The sequence below is a fragment of the Brachycentrus maculatus genome, unplaced genomic scaffold (assembly GCF_059751285.1).
Source record: "Brachycentrus maculatus isolate JH-2025_06_01 unplaced genomic scaffold, ASM5975128v1 h1tg000089l, whole genome shotgun sequence".
NCBI lineage: Eukaryota > Metazoa > Arthropoda > Insecta > Trichoptera > Brachycentridae > Brachycentrus > Brachycentrus maculatus.
In genome coordinates, this window is record NW_028280843.1 from 1,377,501 (window position 1) to 1,404,855 (window position 27,355).

A 27,355-nucleotide genomic window follows, 5' to 3' on the forward strand; every position below is an offset into this window, starting at 1 on the left:
GGGTTTATTTTAAATCAAAAACATTAGAATACTCTCACCAAAAACATTTAGGATTTTTATGGAGTGTGTGGAAGTTTTTAGTGAGAGTATTTTAATGTTTTTGATTTTAAATAAACCCTCACGATGACAGGGTATTTTCAAAACCGGTAGGTTAAATTGTATTTATAAAAAAGTGGTGAAAACCAAGTTAATTTTTTTTTTTAAAGATATTATAAAATGTGCCACAAAGTATCTGCGGAAAACATTCAAGAAAGAGAATTCTCCCTTAAGAAAACAAAAGTTATTAATTTCAATGGAAGTATCACAGTATCAATCTTTTCTTTTGTAACAGGACTGCCGATATAAATTAAATCACAGGCATTAAATGGATCTGCTTTTTCTAACCTCCATCTCAACCAACATGTTTGTATTTTGTTTAAGTGCAAAGGTTCAAATAGTTCCCGTAATTATAATCTGGGATAATATAACTTACCACATCGATGATCTGCTGTAGGGTGAGTCCGAATTTAACCTCCAGGGCTTCAGACTCGTTGGCAACAGGCCGCTCCAGGGTGTTGTAAGTGGCAAGCAGGTTGTTGAGTAATCGCTTCTCGTGAGGACCCCCTTCAGACCCTGGAACAATACAATTTACATTTCGTTACTACGAGTTGTTGTAACACAAACATTTTCTATTATTCTCTGCGAACAAAATCCATTAAGGATTTTAATACAGACTAGCATATTCTCAATATTATACATATTTAAAGCATTCGCTTTATGGTTAGTCATTTTTACTTTAATATTTTTTATGGCACTAATAAGCCGTATAAAAAAACAATCGAAAATCATACTGACATTTTGATAGTTCTGAGGTCATTTCATATACGAGTATACAGGTTCAAGAAAATGGCATATGGATATTCAATAATGGGCAGAATGGTGAACGTAACACAAGTGTACAAAGTGATCGCTTAAGCCAGCCAAATGCCAGGTCGTAAGACCTCAGATGCTCAGATTTCCATATTCCTTCATATAAAAAGCAACGATGGATAATTCATAACACGTTGGACACCTATAATATAATATAAAATTAATATTGTAGTGAAAAAACAGTTATGTTTACTTTGACTCCCTTGGAAATTAAACCCGGGATCTCCAGCATGGTAGCCAAATGTTTTGTAGTTATATGATCAATGTTATTAATATTTAAAGCATTTACTTTGAGGTTAGTCATGTTTACTTATTTATTTTTTTAAAAATGTTAATTATATTAGTATATAACCACTCACCGAGATTTTATGTCTACCGGTTTCGAGACGTACCTGAGACATATCTAGTACATGTTTAGCTCGTATCGCATGATTTTGCTTAAAAATATTTAGTGCATGTTGGTCTTCGGGTCGACCAAAAAGCGCATGTGTTTAACATTTTGTGTAGTTTTAAGAGTGTAAATGGTGCTATGGTGGTGAAGGGTGCGATTGTTCGCATGCTGTGGTATGATTGTCCTGACGAAGAGACGGGTACGTCTCGAATCCGGTAGACATAAAATCTCGGTGAGTGGTTGAATATTATCAACATTTTTGTAAAAAAATAAATAAGTATTGCAGTTGCTTAACGGTGACCTATGGAGCTGGACTAAGTTTATTAAAAAAATTACGTATCTTCTTGGTATTTTACTATTTTATATGAATAAGAAAACTCATAAGCACAGTAAATGATAGAATTCTGTTGAGTATTTGAGAGAGGGTGATTAAACACTCTATTTATTTAGCATAAATTAATGTTTTGGTTATTTGATCACGATAATGGCCTTGGATGATAAGATTCTGGGGCCTTCATTTTGTGCTCCAGTCACTCGAGATGTGACACCCGACATTAATCTGAGGAGGTAGGATTTTCCAAAGGGTATATTTGCGAAGAAGATAAATATTATCACAGTTTAAATATGCTGTGAAGATTGACTAAACGCGAAGGTTATTTATTTCACTGGTAGATATTCTATTCACTTTTTGTATTACAATTCTGACACAAATAAAACAAAAAAATTAATTTATTATTTATTACATAAATCATAAAACTGAAAAGTGATTAAAAAATCATAGTAAACATGTTATAAATGTTTAATCATGGGGAGGATGGCGAATATAATTTTGTGTTTAAAACACATCGCTCACTCCTTTCAAGAACGTCATAAATCAAAAATCGACAATTTTCAGATGTGCATGTTTTCGGGATGCCCAGAAAATGTACTATATCCCAGAAAAAGAGGCATATTTTTAACTTAATATTTACCAGCTCTAGGGCAGAAAGTGATGTTTTTGCATTTTGAAGAAAAGGTTTTGTTTAATTATTATTTGAAATATACCAAATATTTTTCAAATAGAGAAAAAACCTTCAGGTTTTACCTAAAAAGATATATTGCACAGTAGAATGTTCAATAAGTGGCTTGATATTTATTTTGAATAAATTGTATTATATTTTAAAACTTTAAAAACGTTCTCCTGAAAAATCAAGTTTTTTGATTTATGACGTTCTTGAAAGGAGTGAGCGACATGTAAAATGCTTAAAAATAATCATTAAGATATCATTTTTGACATGAATACATTCATGTATCATGTCTTAATACGATATTTTAAAAGTATCACACTTCTTCGTTCTAAAATTCAAATACCGATTGAATCAATTTAAGCTCCAATATACTTACTTGTTATTGAATGGAAATTAATGTATTCCATCAAGACTGCCTGAATGATCAAAGGCTACTTACTATGCCGAGCTTCTTACATAATATCAAGAAAATCAGCAATTCCCTTCATAGATTTTCCTATTCGTAAAAGATTTTTCCAACCTCACGTAGTCATAGATGTACATATTTTAAAATAAAATATAAAGAAGGTTAACTACTCCATTTGGCTCATAAATACATATCGATTTACCATTTGCGTGCAAATTAAACAGTATTTTATTATGATCAATTTTGAACGTGTCACCTAAAATATTTTCTTTTTTTTTTCAAGTTTGTTTTAATTTATTTATCGAGCAGTTTATTGGCTTATTTTATGGTTTTATGGCATCTTTAACTCAAGAAAAACGCGATGAATAAAATGGAAATTGTTATTCTACCAGACATTATGAATCATATAATTTATGTAGATTGTCTGTCTCTCTTTAGACAACGCTTGAATGGAATCTTATCTTCTTATTGAAAATAAAAACAACGTGGTTTCTATCACTAAACATAAAATCAAAATTTAAAAAAAAAAACTGTGATTCGATAGCCAAAACCGACAAAAATGAAAAAAAAAAATTATCATATTTATTGCTGTTTGATCCATGCGGCGACCTCAGACGCAGTAGACTGGCAGAAGACTGGAATCAAGACTCTATTTCCATAAGACGCGACCCATATAGGTAAAGAAGAAGAAGCTAGAGCCAAACGAAAAGTAAAGTATTTCTGATTGCTTGGGCAACCCACCGACCTTTAAAATTAGACAAATTGAATATGAATATTTAATAATCGTTTTCAAATAATCCAGTTAATTATACAAATGTATTGAGAGGGAAAATATTATCTGTTTCAGTTTTGTCAAGGATTTATTACTAACCATCACCAAGTCCGCCTCCATCGTGGAGTGCTAGAGGTCCCAGGTTCAATTTTCAAAATAAATATATACTCGTATTTTCACTCTTTTATTTATCATCTTCCAGGACTGGTACAAGAAACGCAGGATTGATATTTTTGCCTCCATGCAATTAAATATCCAGATAACATTGCGGTTAAACAATGCTGTGCCCTATGCACCATCGGGTGAGGATTAAGGTTAGAATATCAGTTAACAATGAAATGTGCAGGTACTGTTTGGATAAATTATTTACACAATATTTTTTTTAGTTTTGCATCTTACTTTATTTTAATGTTTAAATAACAGAATGTAATGATTTTTTTTCTGTTTTACATTTATTTTTTATTTTTTGTATTTGTATTTGTATTTTACTTCAGTCCAATGAGTGATTGTAAGCAAAAATAAAATGCATAAATTTTCAAAGAGATTTAAAGTTCTTTTTAAATTCATTCATCATGCTACAGTTTCCAATTTCAGTTCTTACTCGCCGACATATCACTTTTACTACATTTTTGTCATTTTTTTATCGCCTGGGGAACATTAATTTTCAATATCGGAGCTCTTGCGCTGTCAAATAACATTGAAATATGTCGGGAACGAGTGAATTTAAGTTTGGGACATTCCTTAACGTACGCCATGAAGATGAAATAGGTTTTGTGTCTCTCTTGGGGTTAATCGTTTAAAATAAATAAGGTCTTATGAACAGTCTCATTCTTCCATTTTAAGAGGAAGGTTATTTGTAACATGAATACTTGTTATAATTTTTGGATCAGCTTTGACCCTGATTATAAATGAGAAAATGCTGCAAGGTTAAAATGTATCCATGTTTCAATGTTTTACACATTTCCGAGGTACATTTAAGTACTTTTAAACAATAGGAGAAACTTTGTTGTGTTTTTATTAAATATACAAAAAAAAAAAAAACTATTTTTTGTGTACGTAAGCAGCTCAATATTAAAAATAGGGATAAAATTGTGATAGAATGGGTTCAAACTCAGAAACTCTTAATCTAGAACACAAATAAGGCACCACAACCCGATAAAAGATTAATATGATCAAAATCATACGTATATATATTTTTTTTTATAATTAGGCAAAGTTACAGAGGGTAGAAAAAGTAAAGAACAGAAATATATAACAAAAGTTCTTTTTATTCTTCTTAAAACCCGTATCCAATTTTAAACGAACTTTTAATTGCAAATTGTACCTCTCATTAAAAAGACCTTTTAAAATTGCATTTCATTCATATTTTCTTCTTCTTTTTCAAACCCCTATCCGTACCCCACTGGCGCATAGGGCACTGCATCGTCTAAATGCATTGATCGTTAACACATGAAAGAAAGGTGATCAGCCCCCCGCTTCAGGTACCAGTCCGGGATAATATTGAATAAATATGAGAGTGAAAAAATCACTTATATGTATTTGACCCCCCCTGAGAATCGAACCCGGGACATCCAGAATGGTAGCCGAGCGTGCTGATCATTACACTACGGAGGCGGACAAAAAAAAACTCGATATAAAAAATAAATATTTATTTGTTATTTTAACTACGTTAAATGAAGTTTTGTCTTATTCTATATATTTACTATAAACAGAATTAGACAGGTACTACATTTTAAATATTTTAATTTACGCATGGGGCTGAACAAGCTTTTGAATAAATTTATTTATGAAAGTCGAAACTGAACTTCTTATTTTGTCATTTCATTTATAACTGATTACTTTTTTTTTTTAAATCTTATTTTGATTTAAAGAATATTATTTTTGTTGATATTTATGGTACTACTTTATTTAAAAATGTTTGGACTTTCTGCTATAAAACATGTAGTTGTACACGTTAGGATTAAAATATGTTATCATTTTTTTTTAAATATCGGAATATAATACTTGTTTCATAAAACTTATCACTTCAGGTTAAAGCGTTTCGACTTCCTGCTATAGAATATTCATAAATGGTTAAGGGTAAAAATTCATCTTCAAGGTTTTCGAAAATCATCGGAATATAATTTTTGGTGACATAATATTTGTTATTTCTGTTGAAAGAGTTTCAACTCCCTACTATACAATGCTGTTGAACGGTCTAGGGTTAAAATCATATAATCATCAAGATTTCAAAAATCATAAAGGTCTTTTTCGGGCATAAAAGTTCCCTGTTATGAAATAGTTTCTTTACACGTGTATTTGGGATCGGAGTACTATGCCATACACAACAGGACGAACCTTTTTATTTGATCAGCAAAAATTTTTATGGCGTAAAGAGGAATAAAGGATTGGGATAAGAAGAAGTAAGCCTAGTTTGATATTTGAAAACGAACTATATTCAGAAAAAGCGAAATCCTCGTTTTATAGACTGTGATATATTATGTTATACATCACAAGATATATTGTATTATGTTTTACAATATAAGGGAAAAAATCATCTATTCTCCTGTCCAATTTATTGAGAGAGAAAAATCAGACCTCTTTTATAGAAATATAATTATTTTCATTTTCATTTCAAAATACATTTTTTCACCAACATCATAAAAAATATAAATGAAATATTATGAAAAAATATCGTTTGTTTGATGGTAAATAATAAAACCCTTATCCGCACCCCAATGGTGCATAGGGCACTGTGTCTTATAAACGCAGTGTTATCATGATCGTTTTACACATGAAGGAAAGGTGATCAGCCCTCCGCTTCATGTACCAGTCCATGGTAATATTGAATAAATATTACAGTGAAGAAATTGCTTATATTTATTTTTACCCCCCTTGGGAATCGAACCCGGACCTCCAGAATGGTACCATTACACTACGGAGGCGGATCTTGATGGTAAAGCGGTGTATTTATTCCAATAACAGGAACTAATAATAACACGAAACGAAACGAAACCTTGATACAATAAATAAACAATAAATGATTAATCCTTTCCTTATCTGAACCTAACGATACATTAACAACTGTATTTTAAGACAGTATTTGATTTACTGACATTATAAAAAGTAGGAGAATAGATCAAATAATTTAATTTGATTCAAACGCAAAACGATTTGTCTTGAACTCAACAAGTTGTAGGCTTGGAGCCAAAGAAAACGATTATGGATCTCATGAACAGCCAACAATGGACTGCTAAGTAAAATAAGATGAATTATAAATAAGATGAACTATATATTTCATAAAAGGAAAAATTAATTAAAATTAATCCAATTAATCAAAATTAATCAAACAATATTAAAATGTTGTGTGTCAGAGAGAAGAGAAACTTTTCGATACCATTTGGGAGATAAATATACCGAACTCGTGGTTTGTTTGAGATTAACTTTTAATCCCCCCCTAAACAATGATTTTCCAAAGAACAAACACGCAGACTCTGCAAAGCTAAAATTCATGATTTGGCAAATAGGATTCACTTGAGGAACCAAAATTGTGTCATCTGTCTCTACATTTGTAGCAAAATATTTACCGAATCGGTAAAGTACAAATTAATGTTCGCTACGCTTACCCTCAGTTGAAATATCACAATCGCTTTAGAAAATAATTGTTGAATTAAGAAACGTTTTTCAAAATTAAGTTTATATGTATTTTACGCTAGTGAAATACTGATATTTGAAACATAAAAACAATAGTGCATCATTTAAATTGTGAAATATTGTATATCAAAATAATAAACAAAACATAAATAAATAATGCATCAGACATGACACCTTGTCTAGAAAATTTTATGTATTAGAAAAAAGATGCAAAAAAGACCTAAAACCCAATTATTTTAAAAATGGTGAAGATCATTTTATCGGAATAATTAATAATTATTATCAAGAAATTTTGATATCTGATCTATATTTGGAGAATGTTTAATTTTCAATGAAGATACTAGGTCGTAAAGGATACCTTGCATAGTGCTTTAAAAAATATTTCAGTTTTTTTATAACTCTTTTATGTAAATATCGTGTTTCCTTTGCCTTATGATATCATATTCACGTAAAATTTAACGGTAGATTAGTTTTAGAAGTTGTAACAAATTTACGAGGCGAACGTGGTTGGTATTAGACCGAGGAAAACTTGGTATGATGAAATTTTAAATAGTTGAATGTGGTCAGATCACGAGTTAGAATAATCAGCGGGTATGTTTGAGGAGATGCATGAATGTGTAATTAGCGAAGATTGTTTGCAAAGATAGAATGGTTTGGCGTTCTGTTCTCTCTACTGTGATTATTAGTCAGTGAGTTAGTTAGCTAGTATCGAAAGAAATAATACTTTATAGAGTAAAGTAACTTCGTTTTTAACCACTTTTTTGTTGTACATTTTTTCTCCAACCGGTTTCGACAAGAACCATGTCATCATCAGGTTAAACATGTTTAACCCTTAAAATAACAAAGTTCTTGTCAATATCGATTGGAAAAAATGTGGTGGTAAAAATTAGTTTAAGAGAAAGTTATTTTATTTTATAAAGTTTATAATATGTGCCACAAAGTATTTATGAAAAACATTCAAGATAAAAATATGTGATATATTCATCAACCAAACTATTTTAACATTAGTATTCTAATCCCAACGATGAACGTATTTGAAATACCATATTTCAAATACGTAACGTAAATAATGTAAATTATTTGACAGTTTAGAGTACGTATTGAATAATGATAATACGGTTAATGATATCGTTCAGTCTAGGAGCTCCTTAAATACCGAGTATTATTTCCACTGTTTGTTCACAAGAACAATAACAATACGTCTTACTCCTCCCTAACAAGATGCTGACAACTACTAGATGAAGTATCTTGACTGGAAGGTTTACCTTATATTAAGTATAACTTAGTTAGCAACGCTTCTATCTTTCACCCTTGAAATAAATGTTACATTAAATGTTACAGTTTAATGAGACATTCTGTATTTTTAAGGGTTTTACAAAAGCATTGATAACTTTATGGTTCCTCGAAAAATCGTAATAAGAGTTACTATTAAGTGACAATAATCTTAAAAGTTTTTTTTAAAATTAAAAGCGAAAAATATTAATGACTAGTTTTTTGTATTCATCCTCGATGAAATCTATATAAATATAAATTTATATTGATAACTCAACAAAGATGAAGAACAATATGGAAGTCTAGGTATTAACAGAAGTTATTACCTGTCATAGTCATCATTGTTTATTTTTTAAGAGAAGTATTTATGTTTTAAATACATATTTACAAAAATACTTCAATTTCATACTTTTTGCTGTGAGCCTAAGAAGCTCATTATTAGAAATATGTATCAAATTGTGGTAGAGTGGGATCGAACCGAGAAACTCTGACTCAAGAGTCCGAGACACTAACCACGGAACCACAACCCGACATTCACTACTTCTATCTATGATTGACAAACACACTATTCAACTGTCGGAAGTTATATTTATGCTTCGATTGACATCTTCTTATACGTGCTAATTCATGGTGCCATGTTTTAAAGCTTAGTATACAAAAATACAGAGACCTAATGAAATTTATGTTAGTTTTTCCCTAATTATTTTACGTACTAGAAGACACTCGAAAACCACATTTTCAATTTTTATTAAACTTATTGTGAATAAATTGGGTAATTCGTTTGTTCGAAATCATAAATCTTATTTAGTTATTTACTCATTGTTTGAAAATTTTGTCACGTTACATTTGAAAAAGAACATGTTTTTATATATATACTTGTGATTGGTGTTTTAACCTATGACAGAACACTTTTTAAACCACAATGGTAGCGCCATCTGTTAAACTTAGCGATATAAGCAATACTATCAATTCTTATGGCAGATAGTGTACTTCTTGACTACCGTCTTTTAATATTTTCATTAATTTCGATCATGTTTTTATTTCGTACATTTTAAATATTTTTATAATCTTCAAAAGCATTATGAAGTTAAACCTATTAGAAATGTGTACTTTCTATTCCCTTTCATTCTCATTAAACCAAATTAAGCTCCAACAACGCTTGGTCAGATATTGCAAAAAATAAATACAATATCGAATTTATCTTCATACCTTATTTCAATAAGATCATTCAAATTTGTAATAAAATAAAGTATACATATGTAGATGTAATTTGCAGAAGTTACATTTTATCTCATTTAATTTTTTTTGCCAACAAACTTGATAGACCTTTCATAAGTTCATGAAAAAAGTCCTACACAATTCTATGACAAAAATGGATTAGATGTTTTCAGACGCGCTACCAAATTATCGTTTTTTTATTACCATCCCATTGTGCAAAAGCCGTAAGTTGTTCCGCAAGTTCAATGTTGACAGAATAATTTATGATAACCCGTGGACCATTTATTGTTCTATCAAAGGTTAAGTTTGGATGCGAATACAAGAGACTTGTTACTCATTGTGTATGATAAAAGGCGTATTGTCTGCTGGTGAAAATGGCTCGATCCGACACCGCCTAACTGAATTACATAATAAAAACGACAGATAGAGAGACAGAACTTATTTTTTATAAAATAAATTTGTCAACATACTCTCAGTTTAGTGTCAAATACAGAAATCAAATGATAATGATACTGATTAATACATATTGGTAATCGTGCATTATTTTTTCCTAATATTTAAATTATCAATGAAAATTAGTTATAATAGGAAGTTTTTTTTAAAGCGTTATTAATTTTGTGGAATGTTAATATAACACTTTATTACAATATTAATCGTACAACTTATGTAATATAACTCAAAAACTCTATATCATGACAACCGATACGACATACGAAAAGTGAGTATAACTACCGATTTCATAATTACCGTTTAATAAATAATAAATAGTTGACCTAGTGAAGTTAAGTTTTGTGTGATGTTGCATTAAAAAAACCACGAATGATAAGGAGAGCTTTCAAGAAGTTAAGTTTTTTTTCGAGTAAAACAAGTGTTTTATTTATAATTTATTAATGTCTTACCACAAAGTGAATGACAAATTAATAAATGACAAAACTCTTTTTTTTTTAATCGCTCGTAAACGAGTGGAGGCTTAAAAAAAAGAGTATTGTTTTATATTGTTTCGTCATTCACTTAATGGTAAAACATTATTAAATTATAAATAAAACACTTGTTTTTACTGCTGGAGTATAAGTAACACAAGTGTTTTATTTATAATTTAATCATGTCTTATCACAAAGGGAATGACAAAATAATAAATAACAAAACCTTGTTTTTTTTTAATTACTCGTAAACGAGTGGAGGCTTAAAAAAGAAGAGTATTGTTATTTGGTATTTCATCATTCACTTTATGGTAAGACATTAATAATGTATAAATAATATACTTATTTTTTACCGCTAGAGTAACACAAGTGTTTTATTTATAATTTAATAATGATAATTAAATACAAGATACGCTAATTTATAAAACCAAAAAATCTTTATTTTAACTAAACTATATTTATGACGAAAATTTAAATAATTCTACTTATTATTCCATACAAGCGTTTGAGTTTTATTCCTTCGAACTTTAGCAAATTTTCACGTTTCTTCAGCTAACTGGTTCGTTTTCAAGTGCCTAGTGTAATAAATATTGTTTTGGAAAGCGTAATAAAACGTTTCAATTTTCGAGAACGCTTCACTCGAAATTATTTTGTTGTTGGGAAAATTGAAACACAAATTGACTTTCCTGGGAAGCGACTCGGTTGTTCTATGAAGGGATATGTTCATATATCTTCTCAGATCATTGAGTACCTCATTCGGCACAACCTCAACCACTTACAAATCTTATTTACCGAATTTATACAACAGGAAACTCAACTCAATAAGTATCGTAAATTATATGACGACATAATATTACTTGATTTATGTTTTGTACTGTCATTTCTTGGTGGAACTGCATTTTATATAATAAATTAAAATAACATATTAGTTGGAAAAAGAAGCAGAGGACGACCGAGAAAAACTTGGCACAATCAAGTATGTCAAATACTTGAAAGCGGCCAGGTCAGGAGTCGTAATAATCGTCAGGTATATATGAGGAGATGCATGAATGTAGAAGAGGCAAAGAATGTTTGCAAAGACAGAGTAGTGTAGCGTTCGATTCTCTCTTCCTACCCCTGCGGGGAAGTGGCGTGAGGGTTAGTTAGTTAGTTAGTTATTAAAATAACAACCTAATCGTTTTGTTTAGTATATACCAGTATATGTGGAAAAGAAACTGCATTGTTATTTTTTTTAATAAAAATCATATAACTTACTTCTCATATTTAAAAAAATATATATATTTATGCTAAAAAACGATACACATAACTTTATATCAATAAATAAATCAAAATGTAAATGGTGGTTAAAAATCCCAGAGAGACAAAAATTATTCACATCGTTTGCTTTGAAATTTTGACTTTGCATATAAATAAACGCGTGTTTTGCGCGCATATTTTATTTTTTTAACAGATTTTTACTGCAATAGCAGAGACATTTATTAACCATTGCTCATTACTGACAGCCTGCTTATTGACAGCTGCTACAATATTGTATACCCAGAAGCATTGTGATATTAAACATTTAACAAAAGCTTGCTTTCTATTTAATTCATTTTTCTTTTAACTGGACTGACCCACAACAAAGCGTGGCTGAATACGAATAACATATTTTTAAATAGATTTTCTTCAATTATTGGCTTTTTATTTTCATGAATTAATAACTCATAATATAAAATAAAAATAACATTAAAAAATACGAATTCGATTTTCTTTTACGAACTCTTTTTTTTACAAACTGTAGTAAAAAAAAAAACAAGTATTTTAGTATTTAAATTTTCAAGTTTTACCACTTAAAATAAATACGAGTATTTCATAATTTAAGCCCAGAACCTTATTTCACGCAATAAATGAACAATATTCAACAACTTTCGTCGATGAAATGCAGTCCCCTATGCACCATTGGGTGCGAAGATGGGTCAGAAGAAATTCAATGAATGAAAACGATTAAAAAAATATCACGCAAACATATTATTGAATTATTTCATTTCATATAAAAAGATACGTTACATTTGCATTATATTTGAGCTGGAACCATAAGTCAGCACGTCAAGATTCTATAGAACCCTCTAACCGACTCTACGTCTAGACATTTTATCCTCCTCAGTAATATCTCTTAATAGTAAAAGAAAGAAAACAATAAATAAAATCTGTTTGACTTTTGTAAGATGATTTGTTACTATGGACTTCTATTTTGGGACAATACATAAATATAACTCTATTCCTAAAAAAGAGAGTTAGCGAAAATTCGTTGGGAAAATGAAAACGGACAAAATCCGAGATAATCATTTGCATAATTCATATTTTACAGAGAATATTCGGATGATTATTTATTATTAATTTTTTTTTTGCGAAGAAAAATTATGATATTAATAAAAAAGTAAAGTGTATAATGAAAATGAACTTTTTAATAAAAAAGGTGTAACATGATTTCGAATAATTTATGTAAAAAAAAAACGTATTACTAATTTTAAAAAAATATATATATGTAATTTTCTTTTTCTTCTAAACCTTATCCGCTCTATGCTCCGATGGTGCATAGGGCACTGCATTGAGTTATCTTAATCATTACTTACATGAAGGCAAGGGGATGAAGATATTGCGCCTTAGGAACCAGTCCAGGGTAATATTAAATAAGTATTAGTTAAAAAACCACTAAAATTTACCCTTTTATGGCCTAGAACTTCTAAAACTTATGTGAATAAATTTTAACACACTAGAAGAAAATGCAGTTATGTTTCAATGAAAAGTCGATCTATCTTTATTAAATTAAAAATGGATTTATACAATTCGACATAATAAAATTAAGTTTAAACACGCGAGAGAAATCTTTGGTCTCTTCGTGCATTGAAATGCTGCATAAGTATCAAGAACGAATAAACATTGTCTTGGAACAACACATGTACATTCGCTGGACCTAAACATATATGTAACCTATTTTCTTCAGTATCTCTCAGGTGATTTGATTCTGCAGGTTGACTCGGCCACTGGGGAACAGTCGGACCCGGATCTTAAACCAGTTAAAGGGAACGGATAAACATTGCTAGATCGAGAGGAACACATAAGTCAGTCTGGAGAGCGGTCGCAGGCGAGTGAAACATGATAAGCAGACATACAAAGCAGACTTCCGCTTTCCGCTTCTCCAACTATCTACGATCCTAAATGTAAAAGCTAACGAAAGTAAATATTTGAGGGAGAAAGCCTGAAAACATTGTTTTGAAAAATACTGTATTTTTATTTGTAAAATATGTGTACACAGTGATACGATATGTGCAAGATAGTGATGTTTTAGTTCAGTTATAGACACGTGGTACTGAAAACAAATATTTAAAAAATAAAATCATTTATTTATTTACCAACTAGACTTTTTGCACATAAATTATGAACATTGGAGAGCTTTTTGCTTAAAAAACATATCTAAACCAACCAATAACGGACTTTTTACTGAACAAAGTTTGAACCTTATATGGCTGTTTGAAATTAGGGCGCAGATAGTGATTGTAAGTATAATATATAAAACAAAATATTAATCGCTCTATGAATGATCAGATAATTATTGAATTTATATTAATGAAACTGTAAATTGATAAAAAAAATTATTAGAGGAAGAGTAAAAAGTATAGATACCAAGGAAGAACGACATGTTAGACAGTTAGAGTTCTAAGGATAAATGTTTCAAGCAATTCCCTGTGTGTAAAATAATTCGGGTGCGATTATTGCATTCAAAATAAAGGGTCTTTGTTAAATAAAAGTTTTTTTCAATCCAATCAATGTTGTGAACGTCATGATATTTATCATATATGCTTGGCTTCCAAAATTCGTAGGTATGTAAATTGATCACTTAACCAGCCTCAGTCACAGGTCTTAGGCCCTGTAAGTACCACGACTTCCATATTTTTCTTCATCTATGTATATTGAGATGTCAAAAATTAAAACAATAAATTCAGCGATATTGATGGATATATTTTTTTAATTGCGATAAAGTTAATATTAATTAAGAAATAGAAATGTAGATATGACACTGAAGTTACTATGAATATGAATAATCCGATTACACAAACTCATTATTTTGTCCCAAGTCTACAAACTGGTAAAAACAACTCAATAATTAATTTAACCGTGTGCTTTATTAGTTTTACATGTATTTATCTATTGCTCTCTACATTTGACGAAAGTATATTAACTAACTAACTAACTAACCATCACGCCGCTTCCCCGCAGGGGTAGGCAGAGAGAATAGAGCGCCACACCACTCTGTCCTTGCAAACATTCTTCGCCTCTTCCACGTTCATACATCTCCTCATACATACCCGCCGATTGTTACGACTCCTAACCTGACCACTTTCAAGTATTTGGCATACCTGATCGTGCCATGTTTTTCTCGGTCTTCCTCTGCTATCAAACAAAAATAAAGTATATTATCATCAAACAAAACTTTTATTCTGTTGAGAATTTATATAATACGCGTACATATGTTTAAACTAACATCATATAAACAACCAAATATTTACAAAATTTTGAAGGTGTCCAAATACTTGTTCATAAATCTGGATTATCTCCATTTAAAGGAGTTATTTTTCTTATTATTTTTACATCTCAACATGGATGAAGAAGAATATGGAAGTCTGGGCATTTACGGGGCGGAAAAACATCTCACCAATAGATGTCTCTAGTGAAATTCTAGTGATTCAAACACAATGTTTCGAACTTATATAATTTCCAAGAATTTGAGTAGTGTGGATGTCAATCATGGGTAGAATTGGTGAATGTTACACGTATGTAAAGTGATCACTTAAACCAGCCTATGACGGTCATAAGCCCCGTTAATGCCCAGACTTCAATATAATTCTTCATCTATGTTGAGATGTCAAAAAAAAATAAGCAAATAAATATTTTTGTATATTATTTTGTGTGAAATTAAACCGATACAATAGAGATTTTTCACAGAAACCAAGTGCACTTGTGACATAAATATTAATGGAATTGATTTGTTATAGATTTCTCTAGAAAATTTCCGATTCAGGATGAATTTGAGAAATCGTAGAGCTTAGACGAAAACGTGATACTTATCCAAATGGTATATTTCAGCTTTATATTTTACAGGAAACAGCGGTGATATTGAATTTCTCGGGGATAAAAATAAGTTTATGATATCGGATGTCTATTATTTTCACTTTGTTTTACTAATTTCCGGATCTCTTCAAGAAATTTATATATTTTTATCTGTGTAGAGACTAATAATTGTTTTTATTTCCATTCAAATCATTCATTTATAAATTATTGTTTAATGGATTTGACATCAACTGAGAATGAAGTCTTGCGAAGTGAAGAAAACTTTATTTAAAAATAAATAAGAATAAGTTATAATATTTGTGGGACTTAATTTATACACATATATTACAGTAATGTTAACAATAATTTATACACATACATTACAGAAATGTTAACAATAATTTATACACATACGTTACAGTAATGTTAACAATAATTTATACACATACATTACAGTAATGTTAACAATAATTTATACACATGCGTTACAGTAATGTTAACAATAATTTATACACATACATTACAGTAATGTTTGAGTTCGGGTGTTAAGCCCCGATGACCCTAAAAAAATGACGTTTTTCTCCTTATTTTTATTTTGTTCAATAATGCTGCTATTTCTCCTCTTTTTTCTTCCCTACATTGAAGTAATATTCATTACCTATCACGTCATTTACATATATCCTATCAACCATATACCATTCCTACATCCATTCTCACAATCATCTTGTATTTTTAATCATTTAACGATTAAGTTTACTTCTTTTCCTATGCCCAATGCACTATCAAATTCTGAAATTCTGAAAAGAAAAAGATAGAAACCTCTTATGTTTCTTTTTCCGACGCCCCGGAAGACCACTGGCAACCATTGGCAACTTGTACTTACAGAAACGTTAGACTAACTTATACCACTGGCAACCACTGGCAACCTGTACTTACAGAAACGTTAGACTAACTTATGCTAGACTAACATAAAAGGAAGCCAATGAAATAACTTGTGGTTGCCATATGAACCACCTTAAGAACGATTATGAATGAAGACGATTAGGGCGGAAAAGGGTTTAAAATATTTTAACAGGTTTTCTTTAAAACTTTTGAAAGCACTTACAATATTTTTTTTTTCTATCAGCTAGTACTCAAAATTATTTTAAAATAGAAAACGTTATGGAAATAATCTCGAAAGAACGATATAAAAACCAAATCATAGAACTACTTGAGACTTTCACATTAAGTATTTATAGAAAACTTTTTTCGTTAGTAGTACGACAAACGAATTGAACATTCGTCTTGAAATGGATTCAGTTATTTATAAACAAGTTTGTATTCGCACGTTTTTTAGTTTCAAAACTTGAAAAAAAAGAGGATTGTATGTATGTTAGATAGGCTAGCGATAAATATAATACTATTTTTATACTAATTTTGGTAAAACGTTGACCTTTACTGGTCACATTGAACCCACATCAAAATAAAATAAAATTTAAAATTTATAAAAATGACGAGAACTCCGACACTTTATTATGTTTTATTCAACATTAATTTGTTCATGATAAAGCATAAAAAGTTGTAAGAGTTTGAAACCAAAACTTACTTCTTAAAAGAAAAAAGAGTTCGGAAGTTTTTACCGAGCTGTACTCTTATATTGCATGAAAACTAGTACATTTATTTTCCAACATTTTATTTGTCGGTATGTGGAAAAGTTCAGGTGAGCTTTGGAAAGTTATCACCTACGTAGGGACATTATTTTGAAAGATGGCTGAAGTTTTCAAGTTGCATGTTCAGGTACGCAAGAACTGCAACACTTGATATTCACCAGGTGGCGTCTTACTGTCGCTAAAGTTTCATTTCAAAAGAACTAAATAATAATACGTTTGGCTCCATATGCAACCATGCATGCACTGTATACGAAGGCGTCTACAATAACGTTTATTTTAACTAAGATTTTTTATTTGTTTATTGATTCGGCATTTACTTTGAGGAATGACATGATAATTATTTTCAAAATAAAACACTTCTATAATACCATTTATTGAGTTTTATTACACACGACTAGTAGATTTTTTATTGATACCTGAAGAAGATTCAGAAGTTTACCAAATTAAGAAAAGTGTTTGTACGATTTTCAAATGAGATACTCGTACTGTACATAGTATCAAACAAACTTCTATTTTAAACTATAAATTTTGATCTCTACATATATAAACCAATACCTTATACGACCCCAGAATAAATGTATGTACCTAAAAATTATACATTCCAAACAACTTATGTATCTGTTTGAGCATCAATCAATCGGCTGTATTCCACCACCTTTCAAAAATTGTGAGAGTCAGAATATATTTCAAAGGAAAAAAAATACGTTATTTTACTTTTAAAAATTTCTGTGCCTTGTTATTGTAAATATTTTTTCGATAATATTTTCAATAATTCTACGCCTAACTAATTCCTATTATAATATGCGTTATGTAGCTAATCTCATCCTTCTAGTTACTCAACTATTTATCATATTTCTAAAAATATGCATACACTTTTTCTTAATCATTTCAAACTTTATTATTATTATAATAATCTACTATTTGTCAAATAACCTAATAAGACTTCCTGATTTCGGAACATTTTTTTCCTGAATTCATTTTCTTATAAAACTTTTTGTTTGGCTTTACAAGGAAAAGCAATCAATTCTGGGCTCAGTTACTGAAGCTCCCAACTCAAATAGAGTAATGATGTATTACACTTAAAACTTTCTGAAATTAATCTTTTTTGTGCGGCATCTTATTTTGTGATGATTTATCTACATTCAAATTAGATAACAGTAGTCCTGAAGTAAGTGCGTACTTGTAAGTTTTTTTATTATTATAAATAAAAAATACGTATGTGTACTGCATCAAATCGATGCGGTGTTAACTTAATAGTTGAGCATAGAAAAGTAAAGTCTGAGAGAGAAATTAAATATATTTAAATGAATTTAGATGGTGTTATTGTAGGATGTTTAGATCAAGAATAAATGGCAAAATAAATTGAAGAGGAAGAGGATCTAGCTTTTTTTATAACTTCTTCCTCCAAATAACGAGTTTTTTTATTTATTTTATAAGTGTCGATAAATCAATAGCTTTATTTATTTATCAATGCTTAAAAGATGGAAGTAGGCATTTTTCATTAAAAATAGCTATTATTTTCCATAATTTTGTACCTCCAGTTTAAAATTATCTGCACCTTAAAAATTTACTGCATGGTTTCGTTTAACCAACATGTAATTTTTACTGATATTTTGTGATCGTGTTGATCCATTTATAATATTATACGAGTTTTATAAGTTTTTAAAACCCTTGTGGTCATTTTGTGTACCACTAAACAAAGTATTATCTATAAAAATGCCTATACTAATATTCATAGCTTAAAAAGTGTAACTAATAAATAAACATCCCTTCACCAAATACAAATTTAAAAAAAATAACAATCTTAATGGAAAATTTTTAGATGAAAAATGTAAATATGTTAAGCTTTATCTCTTTTGATGAAAGGTCTTTAATGTTTCATTTACTTTAAAGTTGGATACAATATTCCATATAACTTATTAGGTAAATTGTGTGGTTTTATAGCAACTTGTAGCGACTGGGATAGTTATGGCTCGCCACCCGAGAACGGGTATAATAATAAAATGCAGCAGGAAGCTCGCAGTGTGGCTGCGGTTGGTTGGTCGCTCGTTTCAAACAGATGCAGCTTGTTTACAATATAGCTCAAGAGCAGGCACGACTTACATTCAGTGCTAAGCCTCGGTTACGTACCTACTGAACGTGTCTACCTTCTCTCACAACTGATGTTGGCATAAGCTCACGCGAGAAAATTTTCGTAAGAGTGGTTAAACATCTTCCCCTGATTCTCAATTTCTATTGATAAAACATACTTTTCCTTTCATAATGTCGGATTTTAATTAATGATTTGTTAAATCATAGAAATCACAATACACAACTAGAATAATTTAAAGCACTGAAGTTATCCCATTAGGTCTATCGAAAAATCTATCAACGGGTTAATTTTAAGTAAAACCGTAGATACGCTTGTTCATAACCACAAAATAATTTCATGTTCAATTGAAAGCTGTTGAAAAAAAATTATCATTTTTCAAAAAACTAATTAGTTAGTAAAATCAAGTTCACGGAAATCTTTTTTGGTACATTTAATTTAATCTTATTTCATATATCCCTGAGTCTGGTTGTGTCTTCTTAGCTCACTCTGTTACGATTTGATTACCATTCGCAAAATAAGCCGCTTTGATTTATCTATGAATATAAACTAAATTTAATGATTTTAGTTTAACACTGATTTAGCACAAATAAAGCATTTTTTTAAAAGCTGATAAATTTATGTTAATGAAATAGTTACGATGCGATGTCTCTTAAATGAATACATGGACGATTTTGGAAACTTATAAAGTAAGTATATTGTTAACTAATAAGGCCAAATTTGTGGGTTTTTTCATTTTAATTTTAAATTGACTTGCTTTTACAATTTTTCTGGTAATCTCTCGAACAGAAATAATTAATCCTATGTTCTCGAAATTTCAGAATTTTTATGAGGAAAATATCACATTTGTTGATCCTTTTCAATTACCTTTTAGATAATTTTCCCGTTCCCATCACTTTAAATTGAATTATAATTCCAATTTCATTTTTATATTCAATTTAGGCGTTTCTCTAGACAATTCCAAAAATTTACGGCCCGCGATCTGCGAGGACATACAAATGAGAGCACGTTCTAGAAGGGAGCGGCGCGAACAGGGAGAGTGTCGACAGAGGAACAATTCTTTATGACGCCCCTAGCTCGGTGGTTGGCGCGCTTATAAAAAGATTGAAAACCTCTTAAAATATTTTTATTGTCGATTGTGTAGAAACACTTTATTCTAACAACCCGGCGGGGTTATCAGTAAAAAAAGGATAACTCTTTACAATTTAGATTTCCAGATAGTTTGTTCCGCTATATTTAGAAACGAATTTATGACTTTTATATATATGGGCCACGTGCGTTTTCGTGGTGCAATGGTTCAAATATATAGCTACAATTTTGAAGGTCCCACTCCACTATGATTCCACTCTCAGATATGCAAAATAAAAATGAGTGTTTTTCACTGAATATTTATTTCATACAATGTAGAATGCATCGAAACACGTGTCAACATAGATTTAAAGAAATAGTGGTATTTACTAAGTAAAAAAAATGAATAGATTTAAACACAAAGTGACTGCCGAATCAATTAATTATTTTTTTTAAATATTACCCTGGGCTGGTACCGGAAGAGCAAGACTGATCACCTTGCCTTCATATTATTAACGATCAAATTAATATTGCATCATTTTGATGCAGTGCCTTTTGCACCATTGGGTGCAGGTAAGAAACATTAGTAGTAGTTGTAGTAATACCTTTTTCTAAAACAGAAGTATGCGTTACCTTTTTAATATTTTTTTTATATTTTAATGAACCTGATGTATAATAAATAACTTTTATAATCGTTATGAAGCTCTTTTTGTGCTTAAAACAACGTTTTGTAATAAGAAAAACTGTTTAACCATGCAATGAAAAGTGTATAACTTTAAACCGACAAGGCTAAGGGTGAATTTTGCAGACATTTGGGAACTAAATAAATCGGCTTGTCGCACAAGGAAATGTATTTATCGTTTCCGCAGGTTAAAGCTCTTGGCTAAAAATTTACTGTTTTATTTCCCTTGTGGTATTAGCGAACTTGTATCCGCAGAGGAAAAATAAATTATACCTCAAATACAACTAAAATTAAACCGAATCTAGTGCAATGCATGAAATTTAAGAAGATAATAAATTACTTTATTTGTATTATAATATCTTCATTTATTCGTAAAAATGTGTAAATATATATACTTGTGTACAGTACTACATTGCAATGCATTTTTTGTAGATTGAGATTAATTTTTATACTTTTATTATAAGTTGTATCATGTTCATACCAAAATGAGATTGAATTTTCAAGAAAAATACATACCACCGGAAAGTTATAAACTTCACAAATTTTCAAATGATGGAGTTCTTATACTGCAAAGCATGCATATTTATAATGGAATTTGTATATTTAACAATGGGGAAAATGGTGAACGTTACATAAGTATCTCATAAGTGATCTCATAAGCTATCCAAATGCCAGGTCATGAGCCCTGTAATGCTCAGATTTCCATCTTCGTTTTATATAAATTCAAAAGATGATTCTTTTTTTCATAAATAATTCGTTTTATCATTTGAAGGATAGGTGATAATAATAATCATGACTGACGACTGAAAACATTGCTACTTGAGGAAAGAGTAAAATATTTTTTGTGGCTTTTGAAAATCAACAAAGATTAAAGGAATATTGTAATTGAGTATAAATATAGAGAAAACAACGAGCCATTACCATAAATAAATACAAAATGGGTGAAATAACAAAACAATTTGTTTATCCCTACAAAAAAGACTCACAAAGAGAGGGGACAAAAACAAAATGGCTGACAGAGAACAAAGTCTAGATGGCAAAACTTCTAACATTTTTTAACATGTTCTTAGCTCTTTAGGGAATTGAAAGTTAACTTCTGTAACTGTCACTTAAAAGAGTTTTTTTCATTTGAATACATGTATTAAGAAGTTGAAATATTTTTTTTACATTAAAGTTACCTCAACAACATATACATTCTAATATTTTGAAGTGTTAGTAAAGTAAGACTTAATTTTGTTTGTATATTTATAATGAAGTTGTCAGTTGTAGTGACGACGGTGACATCAAATCTCTTGTATTAGCATAGTATTTTAGTTATCGGAGGTCCATTATCGAAAAATGAAAATGATTTCATGTACAGTTATAAAGGGGAGGTATGTTGAAATGTTCCGGTTCATCTTTCCACAGTGTTTTTAGTTAAATTTTGTTGTTTGAACAAATATATCAAAGGAAAAACCAAATGATTTATCGAAATGTTTGTCGCTAAATTATCAACGCTTATTTGATAATGTACTTCGATGTGCATCAGTGAGTCAAGTGATTTCAAATTTTGTTTATCGCTACAGCGGGGTATAAAGCCACTAAAAACAAATATTTGGAATACACCAATAAGTGATGCATAAATATATTAATACACTTTTTCATTTAGTTGTCCTTTTTAACCTATTCATTATTTAAAATGAATAACATTCTCGTATCATTTGAATTGATATCCAATAATGATTCATATACTTTTTTGGACCAGGAAAAAATGTTTTGATATCATATCGCAATTTAAGCATAAAACATATTTAATTTTTAAATCCAAAATGTGATATTGATGTAAAAATACAGAAATTCATAAAATTAATCGAAAGTTTATAGAAAAATATGTGTAAATACCCGTCCAACTCGTCGATTGATTCACATCCACGATATATCGTCATCATTTTACGCATTTGCTGATTACCTCCTGAATTGTAATTTGAACAAATCTAAGTGGAGGTTTCCATATTTTCCCGCGGCTGCCGGAAAATATGATTTCAAAACTGGTCTCAAATTTTTTTAATATTTATTTTGATTTCGATGGGGGGAAGAACAATGATTCACTCAGAGTTATGTAACGTTTTTCATTCTTACTGTAAAAATTCTCATCGATAGGGGGTTTCAGATTGTAGGAATATCATGTAAGACATGATAATTGTTCAATTTCGGTTTTACTTTTATGCAAAAATTATTAACGACTTTTGTGGAACATTTTGAATGTGTCCAAATAATTGTTCATAATCTGTATTACCTCTCATTAGGAGTTCACAGACTCGTAACACAGTATGTGCGAGTTCACAACAGCCATATATGTTGGGATGAGAGAAGCTTTTTTTAAGCTAAGACTCTTTCCATTTGTATGTGAGGTTCGAATGTTTGATTGTATTCGCAGACTTGAGAAACATTTAAAAACATGATTTTTCAACCTATATTTAGCTAATGTTTAATTTGACCATTAATTTCTTAACAACATTTTAAGTTTGTCAAAATATTTGTTCTTAAATCTGGATTATCACCAATTGAAAGTTTTTTTTGTATTAAGCTGTAAATGCCTAGACTTCCATATTCTTCTTCTTCTATGCTGAGATGTCAAAAAATTATGTAAATTATTTTAATTCTCAATATTATTTAAATATAAATCATTTATTTACTGGTTTGTCATTTTTACTTTAATAATTTTTTTAACAAAAATGTTTGTAATATTGGGATACTACTATTGTCTGCATGCTGTTGTAGTGATTGTCCTGACGAAGAGATGGGTACGTCCCGAAACCGGTAGACATAAAAATTTCGATGAGTGGTTATAAAATTAATAAACTAAAAAAAATGTAAAAAAAAATTAAGTTTTTTTTTTGTCTAAATTCCAGTTGTTGAAAACGAGGACATTCGGGAAAAGAAGTATGTTCATCAAGGGAACATTGATTCACTTCTGTAATAAAATGGATAAGGTTAGAACAAAATATTTAAAACCAGGCATCATTAAATACAAACTATGTTGGCCCATCCGTTAAAACAAATTTTCCGCAAAAAACCATTTCATTCCTTGCACCAAAGATATTTAATTTGCTCCCCGTAACCATTAGGAATTCCAGTAGTGATCATGTCTTTAAGAACAGTGTCCGTCGATGGTTGCTTCTCGTTGAAAGGGACAAGTTACAAAGTGAATTAATTAAAGTCGAGGTGTAATTATTTTATTGTAAAACCTTTATACTGTAAATTGTTATTGTATCTATTATATGTAATGTATATAATCTATAATATAAAAGCAAAATAAAAATTGTATTAACATATAAGTATTTCGGCTAAGCACAGGCCATACCTAAAGAGCTGTAATACATTTAGTAAAAGAAATGTATGTATCTTTGAAATAAATAAATTAAAAATAAAAACAAAATTAATATGAAGTTATCAGAAATCGCCATCAGGATTATCAAAACAATAACATATCTAATAATGTTACTACAAACCCCGGTGTCCCTATTGGATTTAAATAAAGCAATATCCAATATGTACCGGGTCATCTGATCGTGCCATGCCGGGGCTGATTACATTGCGGTAGATTTGATTTTTAATTAGTTGCGTTGTAATTAAAGTGATACGCTCTGTGTTGTTTGTTGATTGGTAAGACCATCGGTTCGGATAATATTGCGATTGTTGTGGTTTCACTGTATTTTATAACATGAAGCCGGGTATGCTTTTTGAAATGGACCATTTCAAACAATCTATCAAAGGGTTTTAAAATAAAAATTTAACCATCGCAATCAGAATATTGAATTTAAAACGCAATTTTAATTTCCATGTTTAAAATAAAATTACAATGAAAAGTTTGCCACAATTTTCTTTTTAAAACTTACTAACCATCACCCAGTTCCCCGCATGAATAGACAGAGAGAATGGAACGCCACACTGCTTTTTATTTGAAAATATTCTTAGTCTCTTCCACATTCATTTTGACTATAACCTGACGGATTTTAAGTATTTGAAATCATCTTGCAATTTTTTTCTTATTTTATCTTTTTCATATTTTCAACAACAAAAGCAATATGAATTAGATCCAGAACTTGAGTTGCGTGGTTGTCAATCATATGTTGAATAAAGAATGTTACACGTGTGTAAAGTGAACACTCAACAAGCCTATGAAAGGTCAGTAGCCCTGTTAATACGCAGACTTCTATATTTTTTTTCATCTTTTTTTAAAATGTAGAAATGTATAGTCTTTGGACTAAAAAAGTATGAAATCTCGTATTCAACGGTATATTTCCTTTGCCATTCAGAATTTATAAGGGATACTGGATAAATCTCATGAATTCTAGTGGAATATATGGAGGTCTGTACTATGTATTCTATAAAAGTTAATAAAATATTCACTCTCTCGACATTATGGTAATTCCCCTTACCGGATTTCTAAGACGTGAACTGCGTATGCGCCGGAATTTTTATATTCCAATTTCCCACACACTAAATCTCGTATTTCCTCTTTTTGTGTTGTCATGAAATAATACGCTCTCAGACGGGTGACTCGTAAACAAGCCAGAAAGGAGAAACTTCACTAATATAATAATTACAAACTTCGGAACATTAACTTCTACTTTTTATCATCATTGAAAAGTCTCAAAGTTTTAATTTGACATTAAAAGGAAGTCTTCAAAATATATCCAGAGAAATTTTCCCTAAATTACTTGTGATTGAATTCCATTAAGTTGTGCTACATAGAAAAAGACAGCGTGCAACTCGTGCTACATCATTCAAAATATCTGACAGAAAAACCGTACATATTTACTGAATTTCTTGCTTATATAGCTATTGTATACGTGTTTTATGAACTTATAATAGCTATAATAGCTGTAATATATATATATATATATATATATATATATATATATATATATATATATATATATATATATATATATATATATATATATATATATATATATATATATATATATATCAAAACTATACACTAATTATTTTAATTGGGTTTAACACAATATCATGTTAGAATTCTAAGAAGAAAATTACGTTATTTAAATCTAGATGAAGATAACGTTATAATTAAGAAAATACAAAACATTTTCAAGGGGCGACATCTTCATCATTAATATCAGATGTTCTAGAAACTTCGGAAGCCGTTATTAGAGCTTCAAATGAAGATCAAAAGGACGATTATTTCGCTTTCGCGCGCCGCAGTTTCCATTAACATTTCTGGACCCAAAAAAGTTCAGCGAGAGCTGCGATAATCATTAGCAAATGAAGACAACAGTAATTTAACAACAGGGAGAAGTTTTAGTTGCAGAAGTGAGATTTCACTACAAACAAGCTCTTCGAGTGTTTATGATAATAATTAACAGAAAATAAGGAAAGAGTTCAAAGCCTTCCAGGATCTTCCAAATCTTCCAAGACCACTGGAATGTTATAAAAACTTACATTTTTTTATCATTTATAAAAAAAACGTTTATATAACTGTGAAACTAATCATTTTGTTGGCTGAAAATGAGGTACAATCATTAATTATTAAATAAAGTTAGTTGATAAATTGCACAATTTCATTTCAAATCTGCTAAGGGATATTAAAATTTGACCCTGGGCCAAGTACTTGGTAGCCACATCTTCTCCTACATCCTTTCGCTTAAAACTATAGCCCTTGGAGCCACCCTCAGCCAAGACTATCTTTATCACCAAGCTGCAGTTTTCTACGTCGTTATGGTTGACAGCTGTGTAGCCGCTCTCTTCTTTACAGTTTTTGCAGTGCATGCTATATATATGCGCGTCCTACCTGGGTCAAATAGTGTAATGCAGACAAGTTTAGTGTAATGCAGTCAAGTTTTAATAAGGGCTTTAATTTTATTTTGTATTGAATAATTTTCTTAATCTTACAACGATTTTGTAAATTGTAATTGTGGAAAATACGGGATATTTTTTTTTAAATCACAAAACTCTCTACACCATATTGAGAGAGAACCGATTAAAACATTCACTGCTTAGTTCAGAGCGACGACCATGATTTAATTGATCTTATATTTTATTTAGTGAGTAGATGATAATACATTTCACTTTTCATGGTTGTGATAAAAAAGTGTAATTCATACAGATTCATTGGAATTTTTTAAAAGTATTATAAATTAAAGGTATATTATACAGGAAGTTTATGAGATACCTATTATCTAAGTAAATATATACGAGAAGCTTTCAGACTGCCCAAAATAGGAACACTTTCTCATAATTAA

At 30.0% G+C, this 27,355-nt stretch overlaps 1 protein-coding gene across 6 annotated transcripts in view; it reads right to left on the reverse strand.

Annotated features, from left to right (window-relative positions):
* Positions 1-27,355, reverse strand: part of nAChRalpha6 (nicotinic acetylcholine receptor alpha6) — a 249,650-nt gene that overhangs the window by 123,173 nt on the left and 99,122 nt on the right. For all 6 annotated transcript variants that reach the window (XM_088257907.1, XM_088257904.1, XM_088257906.1 and 3 more), the window contains exon 2: positions 473-612. In XM_088257907.1, the coding sequence (XP_088114033.1) occupies positions 473-612 (140 nt within the window). The remainder of the gene's footprint in view (positions 1-472; positions 613-27,355) is intronic.